This window comes from Hippoglossus hippoglossus, chromosome 22 (assembly GCF_009819705.1).
Source record: "Hippoglossus hippoglossus isolate fHipHip1 chromosome 22, fHipHip1.pri, whole genome shotgun sequence".
In the NCBI taxonomy this organism is placed as follows: domain Eukaryota; kingdom Metazoa; phylum Chordata; class Actinopteri; order Pleuronectiformes; family Pleuronectidae; genus Hippoglossus; species Hippoglossus hippoglossus.
The window spans coordinates 10,415,437-10,438,427 of record NC_047172.1 but is presented as its reverse complement, the minus strand read 5'-3'; the positions used below and the strand labels follow the sequence as shown (position 1 = coordinate 10,438,427).

The 22,991-nt window shown below is 42.5% G+C and overlaps 1 protein-coding gene across 1 annotated transcript in view; it reads left to right on the top strand.

Annotated features, from left to right (window-relative positions):
- The first annotated feature begins 1,759 nt into the window (after window positions 1–1,759).
- rps6ka1 (ribosomal protein S6 kinase a, polypeptide 1) overlaps window positions 1,760–22,991 on the top strand; it is a 49,376-nt gene continuing 28,144 nt past the window's right edge. Inside the window, exons 1-2 of the mRNA XM_034576414.1 lie at window positions 1,760–2,475; window positions 11,272–11,316. Coding sequence (XP_034432305.1) covers window positions 2,413–2,475; window positions 11,272–11,316 — 108 coding nt within the window. The 5' untranslated portion in view covers window positions 1,760–2,412. The remainder of the gene's footprint in view (window positions 2,476–11,271; window positions 11,317–22,991) is intronic.

Genomic DNA, 22,991 nt, shown 5'->3' with positions numbered 1-22,991 from the left:
ACCCCCCCCCCCCCCCCCTGTCAGTATTGGGTGGTATGAAGGGAAGAGGGAGACAGTTTCCTTTTTACCCTCGCTTGGACTTTCTTCTTCTGATATGTGTGGAAATGCGTCGTGCACATTTAGCATGAAATCAAAAATCATGAATCATGCATAGGGATGCATGCAGGGAAATACAGGCATGTGCTCTGCAGGAAGATAATTGTAGTAAACCATCCATATGTGAATGAATGACATTTTCCGTAGTGAACAGACTACGCGTTGCTTAGTAACCGCTTGGATACAAAGTCCAACGACCACAGATGTGTCAAGAACATGATAAGCAATTACACAAGACAGGAGGTGTTTCCCTCTGCAGATTATATCTATGTTTTTAAACCCTCAGCAGAGCTCCGTTTGCATTGGCAGGACTGGTATGATAAACAGGCTTTACCAGTGTGGCAGCAAGTGGCAGCATTTTTTTGCATATAGACAACACATCCTTTGTAAGACAAGCACCAAATCACGAGCTCCATTTGCCATTCCACTTAAATTTTAGTGTCCAGGAAATGCCATGACTCCTTCATCCCAATTTGAATTCAATTATTATTATTTTTTATCTGATCCAGATCCTACGGCGCGGCGGTTTGATGCTCTCCAGTTGCCAATAGTAACCAAGGCTGGCCAAGAGCAAAAATCCACTCGGCAGTGAATGAAGCGGAGAGGTGATGAGGGTGGAGGGGGTGTTTAATGTCGCTGGAGATTACAAAGACCATAACAGTTGTCAATGAAAAGGCTGCTGCAGCCTCAGTGCAATGTCCGCACCAAAATCAAACAGCTCCGGGCACGAACCAAAGTCTGGTGTATTTTAGTGTGTGCTATTCTGTTCTTTAAAACTATTGTGTAATCTGTTATGTAAGTTTTTTTGTGCAACAGTGCTGGTTGTGTTGGGCCTAGAGAGGAAGTGGTGAAGTGGATCTCAAGGTAAAGAGTGTATTCTCATGAAAAACCAGCGCCACTGCAGACCTGAAGAGACTATTTGCATTTCCCCGCAGGTTCAACTTTTATGATCACTCTGAGATATTATGCAATCCCATATTTGCATAATATATGCCTCTCGTTTGTTCCCTTATCTTGGCTCTTCTTCTTTCGAAAGAGGTTCTAAAAAGCTGTGGCTCTTCACCGAAGAAAACTTGACCTGCCTTTCTACGAAGACTCCGGTGTTGGCCGCCTTCTTGGTCTATTGTTTTGCCGTCCAGGTTCATGTGACTTCGCTCAAAGCCATAGAGCTCACAGTAAACAAGGAATGACTTAAATGTGCACCTTACTGAATCAGGAGCTGTGCATGGATGATGGACGTATAACTGGCCCCTCTGTGTAAATGATGGCCCCTTCATGGCCTCTGAAGAAAGAAATACAGAAAGAAAGAAGAGAGGTTTGTACATTTTACCTACATACCAATGCCAATACATACACAAGGCATGAAAATAAAATTAAAATAAATCAATATTCCTTATTTCCTTTTTATTTATTCATGTATAAGAATACGAGCTATTCCTCATGGGACAAAGAAAAGACAGTAAAAAGCTCAAACGTTCCTCTGGTGCACTTGCTGCACCGTGCGCACGCGGAGCGGAGCATGCAGAGGCCCCTTCATTCAATAGCAGGGGGGCTTCGAGCCAGGCATTACGTATTTGCAGTTCGTCTCTCCGCCAGAGGATGGCGCGATCAGACCTGGGCGGAACCAGCAGCGAGAGAGAAAAGGGGGCCGGATGAGACCCTGCAGGAGTCTGCCAATAACAGCCCGAGTTGGAGGCTGCGCGTACTACGGAGCCACACTGGGGTCTCAGCGCGCATCGCACACCGAGGGAGCAGGCGGGCACAGCGGAGTCTTCCCCCCCAGGGAGAGAGAGATCTAACACGGCGTCGCCTGCAAAGACAAACACGGACTGTGGTTAATTCCTTTAGGCGGCATTAGAGTCCTGCACAGCCCCGGTGGAGGCGCCTGGACCGACACAGTGTGGCACCGCGCTCTCCTCTCCTCAAATCGTGAGTAGCCACCGCGCGTATACCTGGGAGGACCAGAGGCTGTGTCAGTGTTTGTGGTGTTTGCATCTGGATTATCACTCAACAAACAAACACACACACACACACACACACACACACATAGATAAACACGCACACACACAAGTGACCAAGCGACGCTGGAGTCAAATCACGGGGATTACAATTGTTTGTAAAGCTCTCGGGCTGAGCTGCGCGCGTCATCTTCGTCTGAGCAAAGTGCTGAGAACCTGCTCCCCCCCAACCCCCTGGACTTTGGGACCCGAGTGAGGAGCTGCCCGGGGAGCTGCACCTGACAGGAGGAGGAATCCGCGGGAGAGAGGAGCCAGATTTGAGCCGCGGAAAGGGGGTGAAAGTGAGAATCCTGCGAGAATGCCTCTTGCACAGATCGCAGAGCCATGGCCCACCATGGAGCTGGTGCAGCTGGAGACGGAGGTAATGAGCAATGACATGTGTCCACGTTTGTTTGTGCACGAGCAGATTTTAATTTTTTTTTTTGCAACTTGCTTTTTTACGTTCAGGGGAAATAAACCAAATACCCTAGTTTCAATGGCAACTTTAGACTTTTGGAGTAAGTCAACTTCATTTATAGCTTTAAATGTATATCCTGTGTTTTAAATTAAAGTCTCCCCTTTATCAATCTATCTCAAAATGTGTTGAATGGACTGACCATTTTCCAGTGGACATACAGCTCTGGGGAAAAAACTGACACCACTACAATAATTTTTGTATTTATAAGTAAAATGACATTTGAAATCTGGAGTGGTCTCCGCAGCTGTATAAGTTTGTCGCTTACATCTTCAAGTTTGTTGAGACACTGGACTCTTACAAGCTGTTTGACAGTGCAATGATTCACCATTTTCATTCATTGGGTTTCAAATGGCTCCAATTAACCCTCTTTCACTGGACGTCACCAGCAGCTCCATTTTCAAAGCTCACAAACACAAAGACCAGCAGATCTGAAGGACACACACAGGCTCATGATCCCTGTCTGTCACAGCTAACCACTGCAGAGTTGTTACCAGTAGGGCTGGGCGTTAAAACAATGTCAATAATTATCTCTATGATTTTCATCAATAGCATTATAACAAAAGTTCAATATAGATCCATATATTGCTTATGCATTGTGCAAGCACAGTGAGGAAGCCGTTCTCATGGTCATTTGCTTTATGAATAATAACTTTATTTACCCAGCACCTTTGAAAACAGCCGTTACAAAGAGGACAGATATAAACGAGAATACAGAACATCAGAACACAGACAGTAGATAAGATAATACAGCATAATTTATAAGTAATGGCAAAAGAAAAGGAAAAACACGAGGCAGCAACTTGTTCCAGGAACGGTGCACCAACACAGTAGATGGCGGTAATGCACTTTGACGTTTGGTTACCACACACCGATAAAAGCAAGATGAGTAATGGCAAAAAACAATCGGATAAAAGTATGTTTTAAGAAGAGTTTAAAGCCACAACCTTCACTCAGGAGCAAATATCAGTCTTTAAACTTTCAAGAAATAAGAACGTGACATTTATCGTCATAATTTTTCGACATCAAATGATATGAAAAGTTTTATGCCATATCATCCAGTTGAGTTTCCATTGTCTCATACATGAAGGAATCAGGAAATGAAGGCCTGGATGGCGATCATTAAAAGATCAGCCCACAGGATGAGCTGTCAGAGCAGTGCATTTAAAATTCAACAATGTTTAATCGTCAGTCGGTTTCAGTTGAGTGTTTGGTTTTTCATCTTTTCACATTCTTGTCGATGGCTTGCAGTTCAAACATGCTGACACCTGCACTCGTGTCATTCTGTCTGTGCTGCAGAGTTTTTAATTAAACACCTCTGATTCTGCAGGTCGGGAGGACGTCTTTATTAGGCATGGAATATTTCACAATTTTCTGTTGTGAGCACATGGAATGTAGGACGAGCAATAGAGAATAGCTGCGCTAATAGGGCTCAGACCCTATTATTCTGATGCAGCATAATTATTCATGATTTGGCTCTTGAACAGACTGGTTGCTTAGTGAATATGCCTCAATCACACTACGGCTCTTATGAGCAGAAATAGGCTGCGAAGAGGCAACTCGTGGAACTGGCTGCACTGGTTTGAAAATATCACTCACTGTTTTCAGTTAGTCTGGATCTATAAATGAGCTATTTTGAATAAATCTGCTGATTATTTGATTTATTAATACCCGTGCATTTCCGTGTCTGATGGATCGTTCTGTGCACAAAATTACAAGGTGCGTTCAGACGGCTCTGCCAGAGATGAGCGAGATAATGAACGAGGCTCATTTCTCCCGCCCTGATTTGCTGGGAGTGGATATTTAATAAATGTAGTGCTAATAAGCAAGCGGTGCCGAGGAAATGATTTGCAAAAGATGTGAGTGAAAAATGTTTGTTGTTGTTTTCAGCAGCAGAGTTCGCTCATTAAACTTGACGCCGTAATTGATGAAATCCTGAAGTTGAGGAGTCTTGACTCATTAGGCCGTGCAATCAATCAGGCAAGTGCTACTACTGCTCATGTTGCTAGACGTTATTGCTTGATGGAGAGAAAGCTGTTGTGGTTCATTTTAGAGAACGAGAAATATCAGTATCGGTGCACGACGAAAAATCTGCACGTTAAGCAGAAAGAAGCACTACAGGTCATTTAGAAACGGCGTCATCTTGGCATAATTTATTCAGGAGACTCCAGTATTTACAGTATCCTGCAGCGCGTTGAGTTGGCTGAGGAGCGTATCACAGCCGAGCAGATGGTTAGCCGCGAAGAGTGCTAAGTTTAATACGGTAAAAATACCCTGCCTTTGTTTGTGTGATGCTCACAACTCTCTGATACATTTGTGAGAGTATTGTATACAGCACATGTGTGTAAATATCAGCCTATACATCAAAAGGAGAAATTACTTTTATTCTCTTCTCATCTCAGTATCTGCCGGTGACATCTAGTGTCTGTAATTAATTTGCTCGCACCAGTCCCTGCCAGTCAGAGTGGGATCAGAGCCATTTATCTCTGTCACCAACCTACCAGCCAGCTGCACACTTTGCTTCCCGATGGCAGCGTGCGGGAGTCGGCACGGGGCTCAGATTGATCGCGCACAAAGAGCGAGTGAGTCTGGAGGCCATGCCAGCGAACATGGTGGGAGGGATCAAAACGGAGGCCACAGCAACGCGAGTGTAACCAGTCATATTAACAGATGGGGACAGAACGAGAGACAAGCTTTTTTGGCTGATTTGGAGCATTGCGGTCGAGGGGAAAATTAGCTTGTATCATAAAAAAATAACATCTACATGAGGTAAAACACACGCAGCGCAGGCTACATCCACACTGCTATGGTTTTGTTTTAAAACATCTTTTGCGTCCAGACTACTCAGGAGTTTTCAAGACCCTAAAATCGGGAACTTTAAAAACGCAGCTGGACCCGTTTTACGTTAAAATTGTTGTACGGACGGGCAGAAACAGAGACGTTTGGTAACAATAACGCATTCAACCCTGATTGGTTCCTCATCAGTCACGACTTCTACCAGGGCAGACAAAGCCTTGCTAACGCTAATTGTCAGTAATGCAGGATTCGCACGTATGTGTTGTGTTAATGCTTGACAGTGTGCTTGCTCAACGCTTGGTGCAGGCGTCATCGTCGAAATGATAACGATCACAGTTTCATCATTTGGACACCCATATGATGAAACTAACCCCTAACCCTACAAGCTTTAGTGCCATGCTAGCATTTGAGCTTTTCGTAACCACTGCCCCACATCGTTGTCCCTGTTCTTACCTTTCATCATTCCGTTTTCCCCGTTGTGGTATTTTTGTAACTAAGCACCCAACTGCAAATAGACAACGTACTTCTGTTTACACCACCACGCACATCACGTGCATGTACGTGAATGGTCAAGTGATACGTGTTTTCAGGTGTGTTGGTATGGACAGAGGTTGCTTCTGATGCCTAACTAAAATGCTCATCTGGATGTAGGTCGAATTTTTAAAACCAAAAGATACTGTTTGGGATGTAGCCACAGAGAGATGTGCTCTGATGCACTGGTTGATGAAATGCTGTGTCCCCATCATTCATAATGTGATTGTCCTTTGGCGCTTTAAGCAAAACAAGCAAGAAATAAATGTGCAAATAAAGTGAATCAAACATATTTATTTAATTATTTATTCGTCATTGAATCACTTCTATTGCGAAGTAACTAATCCTGAATGAATCATTTCTGATAAAGGCCCTTGAACAAATCAACCCTGTCCCATCCCTGTTGAGTCACTGCACCACCGGCATCGGCCACTGCTGTGAAACATCTGAATCATGCCTCTGCTAGTATTCACGGATCAGAGTCCCACTGCAGAGCTGCCAAGTGGATCCACAGCCTTTTGATCCGTTATTTAAAAATAATCCCTCCTCTGCCAAACTCTAAACTCAAGTGCAACTCTGTTACTTTGGCCCATTTCATTGATTCACGCGGATCATTGAGAAATTATGAAACATCAGTGCAGTTGATACGCAGACACATGGAAAAGAGTTTCACCTGTAATGGATGAATTGACACTTTTTGGTGTTGTAATCGAGTTACAATCAGGTGGAGAAGCACTGAAGTGTTTATTAGGTAGTTTGCTGGTTATTTTCCCTCTTCTAGTTTCCCTAAGACGATCTTGATGATAAAGGGAGGTGATGTTAAATGTAAAAATTTGGCACCCAGTCTGGATTTAAATGTATTTTTCTCTGGATGTGGACCCACAGATCTGTCGATTAGTGGTGGCTTCAAATACTGTTCCATACTATGCATTTCATTTAAAGTACTTTATATACACTCCTTTTTATAATTCAGAAAAGAGGGCAAAGCAAAAGTCTATGTATTTACAGAACAGGACAGCACAAGCCTGAATATACAGAGCACGGCTGTCTGAGCTGAGGGCTTGAGGCAGAGACATATGGACTTGTCTATAGCGTGGAGTCTTTTTTCCATTACGTAATCGGACGTGTGGACGAGGAGAAAGTGGAGTATATGAGAAGAATGAGTGCCATGTTTGCCAGCCAGGTGTGGTCAGCGGTGTGCACTCAAGTACTTGTGTAAGTGTGCATCGGTGTGTATGCACGTAGGCTTAGTTTATCTGGGTGTGACTTGTAGAACAGTGTGTGTAGCAGGGCTGGGTGGGCATGTGATAACAAAACCCTTTAGTTGAAAGGTGCGATCTCATTCCTTTGGACTTCAAGAGTGAAAAGTTTGTCTTCCTGTGAAACTGTGACTTTATAGTGTCCATCCACAATGCAGCCTGTGGGGAGTTGTGCAGATTTAATGTCTGAAAAACCTAATTTCCTTTCACTTCACCTTTATGGCTGCGAATGTCAGAGATAAACCTTTTAGCACGGACTTGACTTGACAATAGCAGCTTCCATTTTCTGGCATTTACCAAGAGGGTACATTAGTAATGTGACCTGTTGTCAATGCTCAGTGGCAGGATAGATTACAACAAGTTTAGTCAGGTAGAATTACAGACAACAACATAGAATGCTTAATGTGTTTGCTAGTTGCCTAGTTACCGGGCAGCGTTGTTCTAATCACACAGATTTATCTATCAAATGCTCACAGCACCAGCGCCCAGAGAGTGTTTACTTTGTGAAGTTAAACAGGAGAATACAGGAGTCCTGTGAGAAATTAAAAGTTCTCCTGATTGCTTATGGCCTGGTTTTATTTCCTCTTGTGAAGTTGTGTGTATCATAAATCGCTTTTTCTACATGTTTACACAACTACTTCCTCCTATTAGTGATTGCTATTCCCAGAATATCATATCGTGATCTTTTTTAAAACTCTGTCACGATTCAAAGTCTAAATTATTTCCTCACAACTTTGAAAAGTACTGTGGAGAATATCCAGACTCAAACCAATCAATGAATTTATCTGTTTGGACTTTATTATATTATATTTTGTGTGTAATTGTTTTTATATAGTTCTATTTTAGTGTATTCTACTTTTTTAATTATTATTTTTACCTCATCAACAAAGATCAACAAGGAATTATCTTGTTCAAAACACAATCTAGTATTAAAGACAACATTTTCAACAGGCTGATGTGCATCAGTGTCTTAAATCAAACTTGGTCCGCAGCTTTGAACGGCACCGTAGCCACGTAAAATGTCACGGCTAAAATCACCCCATTCCATCGTTTAGTTTCAGGACTGTGTGAGTTATAGATGAGTGAGGTTGTTCTGACATTTGACTTGTTCCTTCAGATCCTTGCTTTTAAAGGTGGTTGAATAGATTTGTCCTGTTACTTCTGGAAGTGGCGACCATTGCCCAACAAATATTACAGAGGCCTTTCCTTCAAAGAGTATCAGCCCACTCGTTCTCGGTGAATTTTCAGGACAATATCCTGCTGTATTCTGCCGGCAGGAAAAACTTAATAATTGTTAATAATTTCAGGAGAATATCTGGAGTTCAGTGCATGTCTGAAAGCAGCTTTAGATAGAGACACGGTGTATACTGGCAAATCAGCCCAGCCATCGGGTGGACGGTTATTATGTTGGCAGGTGAACGTAGCGTAGATCCATGTTGTTACAATAGACCGATTTGTAAATGTCAAAGAATTACATCATCCCTGCAAAAAAACTAGATTGTCGACATCTTCAAGATTGATCCTGGTATGAATTCGTCAGCTCCCTCACCCCTGCCTCCTCGCTATGCTTGGGTTGTTACGGTTGTTTATTGTATTCATGTATTTGACTTTGAGTGTATTTATGTGGCTGTGTTTGTGTGTGTGCATGCATGCCTGTGCTTTCATTGAGGAAGTGCAGGGGAGGGAAAGCACCATTAAATGGGCCACTTGGATCAGCCATGCAGAGCTAATGAGCCTGAAATGTGTTGAGCAGCAAAGAAGGGAAGGCATTGCTGACCACACACACAAGCACAAACTCCGGCATTTGCACTCAATCACTTAGAATTCCCGTCGCTGGTCGTCACCACACTGGCTTAAACAAAACCAACCACATACACCTCACTGAGGGAAGATAAACGATAGGAGAGAAAGTGAAGTAAACAAGGAAAGTGAGATTCCTCCGCAGAGTTTGTTTTAGCCACGTATACTTCCTCTTGGTTTACTTTAAATACCCTCTCCTAAAATACATCGGTCTGTGCCTGACTTTAAACTGCACTCGGTTGCTTAATTGCTTCCACGTCTCCCATTCCACCTCACGTTAGGCCTCTGGCAGCTGTTATGACGGGCACACTTTGTTCAAGTTGAACTCTCTTGAAATCACCACTTGGTCTGTAAAATTTGGTGCCGAAAAGCAATACGGAATTTTTCGGGCTGTTTCCGATTTTAGGGAGCAAGCAACTTCTTTAAACTATATATATTCTGTAGATTGGTCTATGTGTAGTGAAGTTGGTAGGTTTTACTTTTGTGTTTTACTATTTCCGGCATAGACTATATAGGATTGCAGGGTTGTAGCACCCAGCCAATTAATAGCTGATGATTAGTGAAAGTAGAATATAAGGAAGTACATCCAGTTGCCAAACAAATCCAATCATGAGATGCAGTGGGGTATTTCAGCGGCAGTAAATTATATCCACGCTCTGCTTTCTTTATGGTCAGATCTTTTTTTTCTGGTCAGTACAATATCCCATCAAATCCAAACAGATGCCACTGCCTCTGCACCCTTGAGGGCCTCCCTACGCTCTGAACCCTTTAGGTTTAGTGTTTGATTGTTAAGGCCACTGCTTGTCATTGTGTTGCCCGGCTGCCTTATTTTGTGTAGTCTGCAAAGGAAGAGGAAGGAGGAAGAGGACACGAAGGAAGTTGACAAGCTCAGGGTCGCCCTTCTGTGATGGAAAGACAAACAAAGAAGTGGGAAAAAGGGGGAAGTCGTTATAACGGGGGTTCTCCCATTTTTTCCAGAAGGCTTTGACTTTGAGCCCGGGAGTGTTTCTGTGATCGGTGTGAGGGGTCAGTTATCATCAAGGGCTTCATTTCACACTCATCGCTGGTGCCCAACTAAATCAAAAAGCTGCATGTTAACGTTGTGCCATGATAACTAGAGGAGTCTTTATATCTGGAGCTCAACTGCATTTACTATCTCTTCAAACTTTATGACAACATTTTCATCAAAAAGTAGAAGAAATGAGACCCCTACAATTTTCTTAATGGTTCCATTTATATGATGCAAAAAAGTTACATTTAAATATACCCCATCAACCTATTTAAGACCTATCAACATTTTAATAGATTTAATGGATTTTCAAAACAATTCAAAGAATTACATCTACTCCTTATATCCCTCATTTAAAAATAATCCTGAATCGATTATTCTGTAAATATTATTTTACCTGCTGGACTCATGACGCCTCCTACATCACTGAAAAGTCCAGTCTCTGAGTACGTCTCCTCGAAATAAGCTTGTTGTTGTCTTGCAGACTAGTTGTTATATCAGAAACTTTATCTTTTACTTGTTAGCCAAAGTTCAGATGAGCACAGAGAAGCTTTAGCGGATAAATATGAAAACAGCCTTTTTGCATCAAACTCTTCACATTCAGGAGGTCAAACATCAAGGTTTAAAAAGAACTGTGGTGAACACATATTTTTGAGTGGAGAATGATTTTCAAAATAATGAACTAAACTAAACTAAAATGCTTGTCGATGCATGTGTGTGTGTCAGACTCTAAATGTGTAAGTGTTACTGATGTATTTGTGTCACAGTGTGTCCCTCTGTAGACCAAACATCTGGGATAAGAAGTGATTCTAATCTGTCCTGACATCATTACGACCCCTTCACATGAAATAATCACAAAATCACCTCATTCTTCTATAAATCACTCTCCTTGTTCTTCATCTGTCTGTGCAATAGATGCACGTAGAAACCTATAATCTAACTGAGTGAATGTTTGAATTTATCCACCCACTTCTGGACGTCGTATGAATAACATGTTGATTTTCTGAATCGCCCGTGGCCAGTCATTGTTTTACAAATAACAATGATTAGCCTCTTCAACACGACTTACCTACAGGGGGGGAAGGATGAAGGATGTGCATTTGTGTGTCAGCCTCAGATTATTAGGTTTGCCAGTGGAGGAGCAAAGTGCTGGATACAATGGACTGCTGCAGCCCACGCAGTCTTGCAAATGTTCTCTTGCATCTCGCATTATGTGTTTTCCCCCTTCACACACACATGCTCACAGACACATGCGATACATGTACTGTTACCCGCTCTGACTGGTTCTCACGTGTGCTTTCTCGACAGAATGGGCAGAGCACAACTGATGACGGAGTCACACCTGCTGTCAAGGTACGTCGCGGCTTCTCTGGAACGCAGAGTCACAAAGTGCAAAAGCATACACACACACAAACACTTGCACACACATGCTCCTAAATCAGATTCACTCACAGTCATGTGGTTCAACGTCGGATGAATCAGGGACAGGACTTGGACACAGCTCTTATGTGGAATTCTTGTCTTGTTTTTCTATGAAGCCCAAATTCTATCAAAAGGCAAATATGTGGCAATTTTCACTTTAAGCCATTGCCGTCTTTACAAGCAGAGGACAAGGAAGCCGCCGTGCTCTCTTTTGTCCGTGCTCGCAAATGTGTGACTGTGCATTGATTTGTTCATCCAGCAGTTGCATTGACAGCCCTCAGAGGACATTAGTTGGCTGCAGTTTAATGTGTTGAATACTGTCTGGTGAGGCAGCTCCAGCAGCAGTCCGAGCTGCCGCGTACGGTGATGTGTCTGGGTCAATATTAAAAGGCTGTGGTGTTACACATGCTGCATGATGTCTCGTGCGGAGACAAATGCACACAAACATGCACACACAGAAACACGCGCTCCCTGAGAACCATTGAGTCAGCCCTTTTCCTGCCTCCTGGCTCGGGCCTCTATGCTTTATTGTCCAGGCCCTGAAACGGGATCCTGTTTCCTCCTGTAGACTGTTACTCTCCAGCCATGGAGCAGAGGACAAGGAAATGTTCCTTCTCGCTTGGCCTATCTTCCTTTTTTTTTTTCTGTCCTCACTCTCAAGGGGGAGAGGCTCTGAAGAGCAGGTCGCCTTTCCTTTCAATTCAGAACAATGTGCTGTGACTGAGGGAGAGCGCCGGGTTTCAGTCAAAGGACTGAGCACACAAGGCCACGCTGGCCATTAGTGTTTGAAGGCAAGGGAAAAAAGACCCAAGCCTTTTAATTGATTTGAATAATAATAGGATAATTGACAGAATGGCTCAAGTCATTACTACAATATTAATGGGCATACTTTGCATTATTGATGCACAAATTATAGATTATATAAAGTAATCAGAACCACAAAGTGATTACATGCAGAGTAAAGGCTAATTTATGGTGCATATTTGTACAAAAAAAAGGTACGTGCTAAATATTTTGGTATAGTATATAGTTTTTGTAAAGATATATAACGTTGAGCATAAAAGAGACTTTAAAATTGACTGGCATTACTCAGTTTTCCCTGAATTTAAAGGTAGCTGATTTTGCCATTTTTGTCAGAAATTGTTGAGGTGCTATAAACTAAGCTACCCACCTTTCGGACACTGGATCGCTCGCATCAAGGCAGATACCTGATCCACGTAAAAAGGGTCAGTATCGGCGGCGATGCCAATCCTGCCCGTTGGATTGCTTCTACACTAATCATATCACTATCACTGGACTCTGCTGAAAGTCGATAATATTTAATTATGGCTCAGGCCTGGGCAGCACTGTGATTACGTACATTGCATATTGTGCTAATTGATTGTGGAGTATTTCTGTAATCTGATCATTTGTGTAATCTAGTTAAACAGGATGTCCTTCAAATGGAGTCTGTGTCTGGGAGTCTACAGGAGTGGTGGCTCATGTTTCTCAAAAGAGAAGATACGAGATAATAACGAACCCTATAAGAAGACTGAAGGATAATATGATGATAGATTTTGACAGGTATATGGTGAGAATAACTCTGCCTCTTTCCTCTTACATTATATAAATCTCACCTTGAGATCTGGGTTGTTGGAGCATGTGGGGGTAGACTTCGTCCCCAGACCCTTCTGGCACCATGCAGGCAGAGCAATGATCGATGCCGAGCGGCCGCTTGAATGCTGGGAATCTGATAATGGCTGCTGTTATCTCCTCTTGCCATGGGAGTTACCTGGCTCCGGCAGACCTAATGGGAGGAATGAGGGGTGAGTGAGGGGGAGGGGATAAAGGTAACAACTGAGACCAAGGCAAAGAGGATGGCTGATGTGAATGTTAACCTGAAAAAGGTTTTATAATGTTTGAGTAATTGTGTGTGTGTGTGTGTGTGTGTGTGTGTGTGTGTGTGTGTGTGTGTGTGTGTGTGTGTGTGTGTGTGTGTGTGTGTGTGTGTGTGTGTGTGTGTGTGTGTGTGTGTGTGTCTGAGGGGTGGCTACGGTTAAGTCAGTCCTCTGTCCCTGCAGAAAACTAATGAGCCGTCTACTGTTTCCTGACATTTCTCTCCCCGACTCCTCATATGGTGTAAAAGTTAATAAAACCACAACAGTGTATCACTCGGCCTGTGGTGCTGCTTCTGTTGCCTTTGTCCGTCCCAGGCTTTTTCTGAGCCATTAACCTGGTCGTAAAGGTGACGGCAGCAGGTGAAGCTCTCTGGCAGGTTGCACTTCACACACGGTTTTATGGTTCTTAAAGCCTTTTTTCTCATCTGTACCAGAATAAGGGGGATGCATAAAAATATAATGAAGTGAGGTATAAATCAAGTTATATTGTGCTCACGAGCGCTGCAACTAATCATAGATCAGTCGTTTTTTCTTTACAATTATCAATGAATTATTTAGTACCATTGTTCCCAACAGACAATGCAGGGCTCAACGCAGTGATTTCTATCAGCGCTTGGCAATAGATGTCGGCTGTCGGTCCAACGCTTGGAGAAAATCACGTTTGAGACGCTGCAGCCAATATTTTTTGTTTGATAAATGACTTAATCTATTGATTGATCAGCATAATGATTGTTGATTGTTTCTGTCAATTAAAGGTAGAGTTGGTAAATTGCTTCTGAAAAACTTTTAATCTCATTTGTTTTCCTGGATTACCAACCCTAGCTTTAACCAGAGGGGGGCTTGGAGAACCTCTTCTAATTAATATAGATTGAGTCAAAGTATCAATTGGAAGTCAACCTTCCACCATTTCTGTTTGCTATTTCTCCAAAGGTTTGTTTATTTTACTCTATGCAGTTTTAAAGAAGGTTCCAATAAATGGCGTCTGTTGAGCTGTATTGACGGGATCTCACTGTCACCTGAGAGGACACTCAACTGATCCTTCTTGTCACAAAACAATTATACCACTCAACTATTTACTCCCTGCCACAGGACCAGGCTCACAATGTTCTAAGTGTGAGAATTGGCCTATTTCTAGCAGCAAATCATATCATCGTCTTTGCCCTTGGGGCTACCTCTGAGGATGATGTGTGCAAAAAGCTGAAACAATGGAAATGACAGCCTCAGGTATGGAGGTGCTAGAAAGTTTTGGACTTCTCATAATAATTTTGTATGATCTAGTTGCTGCTGATTGATTTGAATTCACATCTCACCTTCACAGAGATGGCATTATTTAAAAAGTATTAGTTGATTGAAAGGAGATTAATTGGCAATAATGACAATTCTCAAATGAAACAAGACATTAAAGAAATCACCAGGAAATTCCTTTTTTTTCAACATTTTAATATTTTCACTACTTCTGATGTTTGTTTGTTTTTGGCTGAACGCTTCATGTGAATATAATCGGATTAATCACAAATAGAAACAATTCTTAGTTGCAGCCCCAAACACTTGAACTTTCTGTCTTGGGTAATGGGATTGTCTTATTGATTTTATCCACCACAAGTTGGGAGTTTGGAGTAACAACTGAGCACCAGTCACAGAATAAGCCTTTAAATAGAGTATATCAAGCAAATATGTTTCAAAGTTCGAAGATGGACAAAACAAATAATATGAAGAGGTCCCCTTGGACTCCATGAAACTGTAATGGGCATTTTCACTACTATGTCATTTTGCAGCCCAAAATCTGACTGTTTGGATCACACTGTGCATATAAATGGAAGATATGTAATGGCTTAAAGAGTTTCTTTGGATATTCTCATCTCTCCTGCACAAACTGAAAATCTTAGATGCTTGTTTGGCAGTAAAAATTCAGTTTATATGCAACATTCACAAACTCATGTTGTGAAACGCACAGAATGTGGTCAATGATATGCATAGCATGCAGTTTTGCTTCTCGGGTGTGTGTGTGTGGTCCAGATATTACTGATGTTGTGGGGACTTAATTTTCTGTCTATGCAGTCAGAAATTGGGGACTTGTCTTCAAAAGGGGACGTAAGGCAAATCCCTATAATGTAAACATTATATTTTAATTTTTTCGTTTATGTTAAGGTTAAAGTTTGGCGTAGGTTGGGGGGGTTAGGGTTTAAGTTAGGCAAGTAGTAACCATGGTCCTCTCTCTCTGTGTGTGTGTGTGTGTGTGTGTGTGTGTGTGTGTGTGTGTGTGTGTGTGTGTGTGTGTGTGTGTGTGTGTGTGTGTGTGTGTGTGTGTGTGTGTGTGTGTGTGTGTGTGTGTGTGTGTGTGTGTGTGTGTGTGTGTGTGTGTGAGAGAGAGAGATTCCAGTATATTAACTCCCACATACCAAGCATGAGGGCAGCAAGCAGAAGGAGCTAATCCATCGGTGGGGGTGACATTTTTTGTCGCCCCTTTAATGTAGATAATGGCTTTTTACTATGGCGATGTGCTGAGCGAGTGGTATTTGTGCTTCACTGCCCGAGTGACGAGAGGGCACAGCGGAGCGAACAGGGGAGCGAAGGAACTGTCGAAAGCAGGAGTGGAAAGGAGGGAGGAGCAAATGACAGAGGAAGACCAGAGTACAGAGAGATGAGTGGAGAGAAAACAGTCGGCCGCCCCGGCATTGTTCTCCCTTCAAGTCATGCACACAGACGCAGTCACACAGTTTGGAGCTTTGTGATTGAAGAGAGACTCGGGAAGCAGGATGCCAAGGAAGGGGCAGAATGACTCGTCACGCTGTGACTCTATGAGGAAGGATTTTTATGAATCAAACGAACACACACTCATGCGTCTCTCTGTGAACTGATCTGACGTTCCTCTAGCTAGTCTGTCTTTATCCTCTGAACGCTAACTGCCGCGCTTGCACAAGCAGCGCGTCATCGCCTTGCTGTTCATGTGTGCATTAATCAGAAGTAGGGCTCAGGGCAGCCGTGGTGTTGAGTGTTTCCAGGACTGATTAAATATTTACTAGTAGAGAGAGAGAGTGTGTGTGTGTGTGTTTCGGTAGGGATTGCATGATGAGCTTTTTGACCCCTGGGCTACCGTAGATGGCTGCAGGGCTGGCGAGTCAGGAAATGGGAAAGTCCAGGCTTCGTAGCCTCGTGGCGTGTGTGTGTTTCTGTATAGCCTCGCTGTCTGCACATGCATGTTGTAGGCATGGCAACTGCTCTCTCTCTTCCTTTCGCAAACCTGACCTCGCACTTGATTTATGTGGCACCTCCCTCCCCCCTACACACTGACACTGTTAAATACACAAATACATATTCCACACAAAAAGCTCCCCTCTCTGATTCCTGCAGAATCAGCCTGTGTTTAATCTTAAATCCTGGATGGAGTTAAGATTGCACACAGAATAGTCTTGTACACAATCTGTTCCCTGCAGTGAGCCGCCATGCATCCAGCACTTGCTTTTCATGGTCCTTGTGGCTCATGGGATTTACTAACCTATTCTAAGATGAACTTGAAGATGACACTCTGTCTGGAGTGGAATTCACTCTGTATGTCACTGATAAGCATTTATCATGGCATTTGGGCATTATTGTTGGATTCATGCGAGAGTGAACAGAATGCATAATCTCCGCCTCTTCATGAATAGTTGTGGTTGCTAAGTGACACTAATTAAGACAGTAGGATATTGTTGTGGAAGATGGAGACAAAAAAATAAAAGAAGAGATTAGAGAAACAAAGCCACCATTTGTCTTTTTCTTTTTACAACAATATGACAAAGCTTTGCGGTGCACCTCTGGCTGTAGATTTATATTTGCTGGGAAATATACAAGGGTAATGTGGGTTATGTCATCTGATCAGCAAGAAAACTCATGGGCAGATTTCCCAGAATGACTGACTGTGTCTCTAAGGGATGTCCTCTCATGTGGGGGCTGACTAATTTCTCATTCCCTGCCATGCCTGTTAAGGGGAACACTCTCCTTAGGATACATCCACACTACTAAGTTTTAATTTTAAAACACATATCTGTTGCTACATTTACGCCTAGCATCCATTTTACTCTAGAGTTTGTAGTTAAAACAGAAGTTTAGAAACACTGCTGGCGTTATTATGTCTCCCTGCAACAGCCAGTGGCCGGATGCTTTGTGTTTTCGGGGTCATCCCTCTGTCCGTCCCATTTTTGTGAACGAGATATCTCAAGAATGCCTTAACGGAATATCTTCAAATTTGGTACAAAGGTTCACTTTGATTGATGATTTTAGTGGTCAAAGGTCAAGGTGACGGTGGCTCCCCAAAACAGTGCAATGTAGTAAGGTCGGGCAGAAATGAAGACCTTTGGAAACAATCACCTGCATTTGCTTCCTGATTGGTTCTTATCACGACTCAACTTCCTGCGTCAAAGGCAAAACGTCGCTGTTTCTTATTTGTATTTTTTTTTTCCTGTAACACAGCAACCAACTGCAAAGCTGACAATCTGCTTCCTGTTAACACTTGCACATGCATGTCCTGAGCATGCGAATGATCATGTGATATGTGTTTTCAGGTGTTACTGTGGATGTACATAATTTCAGATATGGTCCTAAAACTCTAGTATGGATGTAGCTTTAGCATCTTTAGTATTGTTAAGTAATTATGAAAGTTTATCACCACTCCTCTTCCTCTAATTTCTCTATTCCTACTTTTTCAGTCTGCTTTTCTCTTGGCTCACATCCCAGCATGGGCTGTTTGCATTTTACCTCTTGATGCAATCTGCCTACAAACTGCTCCACTTCCTTGTCCCTTAGGGTTTTGCTGACTAATGTTCGGATTTATGTGAAGAAACTGGGTTTGTGCATGGGGGAGATTGTGCAGCAGTGGCGTGTGATATTTGCCCCGAGCGCCTACTGAAGCTCATGTTCCCATCAGGATGAAGTACTGTTGTTGTCTTGCAGCAAATCGTAGTGTTTTTGTGGAGTACCAGTGAACTGGAAATTGCAACATGGAACTCATACATCACTCTCCTTGTGTTTAATAAATAACCTGACACCATGTGAATGTGGTACTATCCCTCAACCATCTGCTGCTCCTGTCTGCCAAGCTCCAACGGACGCCAAGAATTATTTGCAAATACAACGAAGATCATATCCCCAAACCTGTGATACTGAATCCGTTTACTACTAAATGTAGGAATTACAATTTATGTCGTTTTTGCATTCTCCTTGCTCAAACCCTTTTTTAAAATGCATGTGCAAACAAGTAAAGTCACTGTCCAGTTTGTGATTAGGAGTAAAAGATTCGATTTGTGTAACCCGATGATTGTGCAACAGGATATTGCGGGTTAAGGACATCCATGCTCAGTGTGACTTCCTGAGCTTAATAAAGGTTAAAAATAGACACAATTAAACATGACTGTATAGACAGAGGACAGCTGTTGGAATGTACTTTCAACTTGATCCTCTTGTCTTTTTGTGTTTCGTGATCTGCGCAGTATCACCAAATATTCGAAACTGCAACGTTTTTTGCGAAAAAAAACTGATCATCTTGCAAAAGAGTTTGAAATCTTGCCAGAGGAGTAATGCATAATGCATATCTGCTTGGCTGTGATCCCCACCGAGCAGAGGCCTGTTTTAACAAGGTTTGGACACGCCTTGGAGCTCCGCAGAGCGAAACACTTCACATTCCAGTGCAGGGTTAGAGGGAGTGGTTATTCACAGGGCATTGGGGTTAGAGGGTGAAGTGAATGGAGTCAGTCTGTGACTGATTATATCACGTTGGGCCTCAGGATGTAGACCAATATGCACTCAATGCATTATTGTCTAGTCAGTGCAACATGTTATTGGTGTTTTTTGTCTGTCCGTCTATATGTCTGTGGCAGTGTCCATTTGTCTCTGGGTGCCCGTGGGACGTTTTCAGTCCTGAACTCAGTTGAACTTGTAAAGAAAAGCACGTATATAAACCAGTTTGTCCCTCCTGTTGCAACTGACTGTTTAATTCCAGCTCTGTACGGTTGCTTTCACCTTGTTTGGTCCCGACCTTCTGTTTTTTCAGTTTAGAAAAATGTAACCATGATTTGGTTTGTTTGTAATATGAAAATACTTCTTTGAAAAGTTTGATCTTTTGGTCCAGTTGCAGTAAATTGAAACGGCATCAAACAATAGCTGAAGAGAAACCTTTCTTGTCTCTCCAGAAACAGGCTTGGAGGATTGCTTGTAGTCTTCGCCTCTGATGATATAATGTTTGAATGAGGAGGACGTTCATTTGGCGCATGCAAACTAGTGCCGGGTACTGTGTCTGAGGTTGGTGATGCTGGTAGTAATACCATAATGATATTACAGTGGATTAATGAACGATTGATCAACTGGTTAATTCCTTGTCTCCATTCAAAGGGAAAGACTAATGCCAGGCGTATCGATAACACACATCAAATGTGAAACGCTTCCCGGCTACAAATCAATAAACCAACCAGTCTGTAGTGCGCTCACTAAATGTCAATGTGAAACTAACCGGATCAAATGTGAACTATGGAACAAAGACATGAACATTGGTTTGGACCTTGGTCCAGACTTTCAGGTGGGGAAGTGCACTAAGTCAATTTTGTGGGTTTGTCCATGTGTGTATTTTGTGCACACACAAACATTTCCCCCCCAAAAAAAATCTGACTTTGATTGATCTGGTTGCACCAGGAAGGGAAAAAAACAAATGTAAGCTTTTACATTTTAATATGGATCATTGCTGACGACAGCACTGTGGCAATGACTCGGAGGTGACATTGGCTGCGCCCGTCGCAGATGTGGCTCCGGGACACACACATGCGTAAACACACTTACCATGACAACCAGTAAGAACAGGGAGCAGGGTGTGAGCTTCAGGGTGTGTGCTTTTATAGCATTGTTCAGCTGACAGCTATGTCATTATTATATAATTCAGTAGTTTGTATTGTCTTGGATGCCACTTTGTGACAGGACACCTTGGAGGCACACACAAACATATACATGCGTTGGGTCCAGATATAGCACAGACATAGACAGATTGCCGTGTCTGCAACTGACGCGAGAATATTTTATTCTATTTGTTTCTGTCTACTCATCTTTTCCCGCTCCTGGATGCGTTGTAGTGTAGCTTATGTCTTCCCTGTTGTACATGACTCACCCACTTAACAAGCCCCTGAAATGACTCTTCAGCAGGATTATGTTCTGATGAGCTGACGGAGCTTGTTGCTCTTTGCAGTTCCTCTCTCACCCCGCGCTTTTTCTGTCGTCTCGTTATTTCTTGGCAACGTAAATTTCTAACCTTCATACCTCAGCACCTCCTTTCAGTTCCTGGGTGTGTGATTAGCTGCTAGTTAGCTGTTCATTAAAGATACTCCCTTTGGGCAGCATGCCAGGAGCCGATCAGGTTGCAGCACAACATCAGACTGAAGAGCAGGGTTATTTTTTTCATAAATATCCTTTTGCACACTTTTTGATTCGATTTTTCTCTTTGTGTCTGGAACGTAATCTGTCAGTTATACAAATCCCTCATGTTGTTTTCAAAGTTTTAAAGAAAATTAAAGGAAGTGAGACTTTCTCCACCTGGCCTCTTAGTATAATGTCCTTAGAAATCCAGGAGAAGGCAATATGTGGACACAGCAGGGGATCCCCCACTGTATTAGCCCCTAGCAAGTTGGGGTTGATGATGCAACGCGCGACAGATGCGAAAGATTAAAAAAAACAAAAAGAAAACAAATATTTCCCGTGTGAAAAAGCAGTGACACGCACGTAGAGGACACAGCCGAAGATGTCAAGAGAGTTTGTGGTGATAAGAGCTGACGCCGGTGTCTGTGTGTTGTCAAGAAAATCTCATCATCTCCGCAGCGGAGTTAATACGTCACTTCCTGTCTCCGCCTGCTGCACCCGGCTGCTCCACCTCTTGCCTGAGTAATGCGGAGGATTTGTTGCTGTTGTGACGCGTCTGTGCAGAGAACCTCCCGCTGTGTTGTGCATGTGTGAAAGGCGAAATCTGGGTAAACTCCGTAGCCAAGTTTTACCCGCAGGTCATGTCTGAAAACGACTTATGTTAGTCATTTCCCAGAGCCTGAGAAGTCGCCTTTTTGTTGTCACAACAGCTGCTGGAAAGATTGCTGGCTGATTTACTCCAATGACACTCAAAGCCACAGGAGTGCTGGGGTCGTGTAAGGTTGGATTAAAGGGGTAGGAGTTCAAAAGAGAGAATATCCTCAGGGTGGTTGAAGAAGAAGGAACTCACAGTAGTGTATTTTTCATCCCTCCGCTATATATCTATCATCAGTGCCGTGGGATTCCTTCAGTCATTAGTATCTCTCTGAAAAGCCTAATGACAGGTTGCAGATGTTCTTTTTGTACTGTCTACGTGTTGAGACCAAGCCTGCTCTTCCATACAGCACAGTAGGGAAAATTACCCAATACCCCATTCAATTTACTTAATCACTCTCAGGCCAGCTTGCATAGAGAGGATTATTCATCTAGGAGGAGATACATATGAAATATTGCTTCTTTTTATATTGTAGATATTTACCAGCCAAGTTAAGACTCACTAATGCTGCCTTCGCGTACGGAAAGAGTTTAATTAGTTTCAAACAAGGTCTCTGTCACTGCTCTTTTACTTTGGCATGGTTGTTGAGCAATACATGCACTAGAGGGCGGCGCAGAGTCGAGAGTTTCTGACAAATTTGGCGACAGTGGAGGAGGTTTTGATAATGTATCTCATAAGAAAGAGGAAACAGCAGCAGCTATGTTGTAAATGGTGACATAACATCATATAACTCACTAACTCGCAAAGTTCCGCTTTCAGAAGATGTGCACGAACACGGATGAAGTTAACGCAGAGAAGCCACCATTCGTTTTATACTTCAGCATAAATGAGCCTTTACAAGTAATGATTACAGTTTTTGTTTGTAGAATGAAATCCACAGTGGTTTTGATACTTCCACCAGGGGGCACCAAAGTCAGAAATTTTAAGTTTGTAAGTACTTTATTTGTCCTTTGTTTAAACATGCTTTGTTTGGACCTGATCCCATGTCTTTGTCTACATGTGAGTAATGTAGTTGCAGAGGTTTTTCTGTATCTTGGTCTGTGTGTACTGAACACACTCTGCTGTACCTGCTCATTCAGCTTCTATTCTTGTAGCTAAATCATCATCCATTCCTCTCTGCTTTCACTTGAATAAATTGACAATTTATTCACGGTGTGGTTTTGTCTATTCATAGAAGCCAGATATGTTGATGCGGCTATTGTAAAAAGGCTGTTAAATTAAATATTATTATAATGCAACCCAAAGACGTACAGTGTTAGTTTTTCAATTTAGTTGTTTGAGTTATTTTAAGCTGCTGCTATGAAAATGTTTTGACTCGCTGTCGAGCTGCATACTTATCGATTCAATTGAAAAAGACCAATGGAAAAACAAACAGCCTGAAACGCTGCATCACACCTCTTCAAAACAGAACCAATATGAGAACAACCTATTGTCATATGTACTATTTTTACATGTACCTTTTATAATTATATGTACTATTCATGGTACTTAAAAAATCACCAAACTGCTGACACTGCTTCAGAGACTTTTGGTCTAAAGTTAGGCTATTTTAATGTTATTCTATTAAGGTTAGTCACACTGAGACTACAGTGGGCAAATTCAAGTGAGCAGTGAGGGAAAATTTAGGTTACCCCCCCCCTCCCCCAAATATTCCTATTAAAGTTCTGGCAAAAATAAGTTTTTAAACTAAGTGATCATCTATT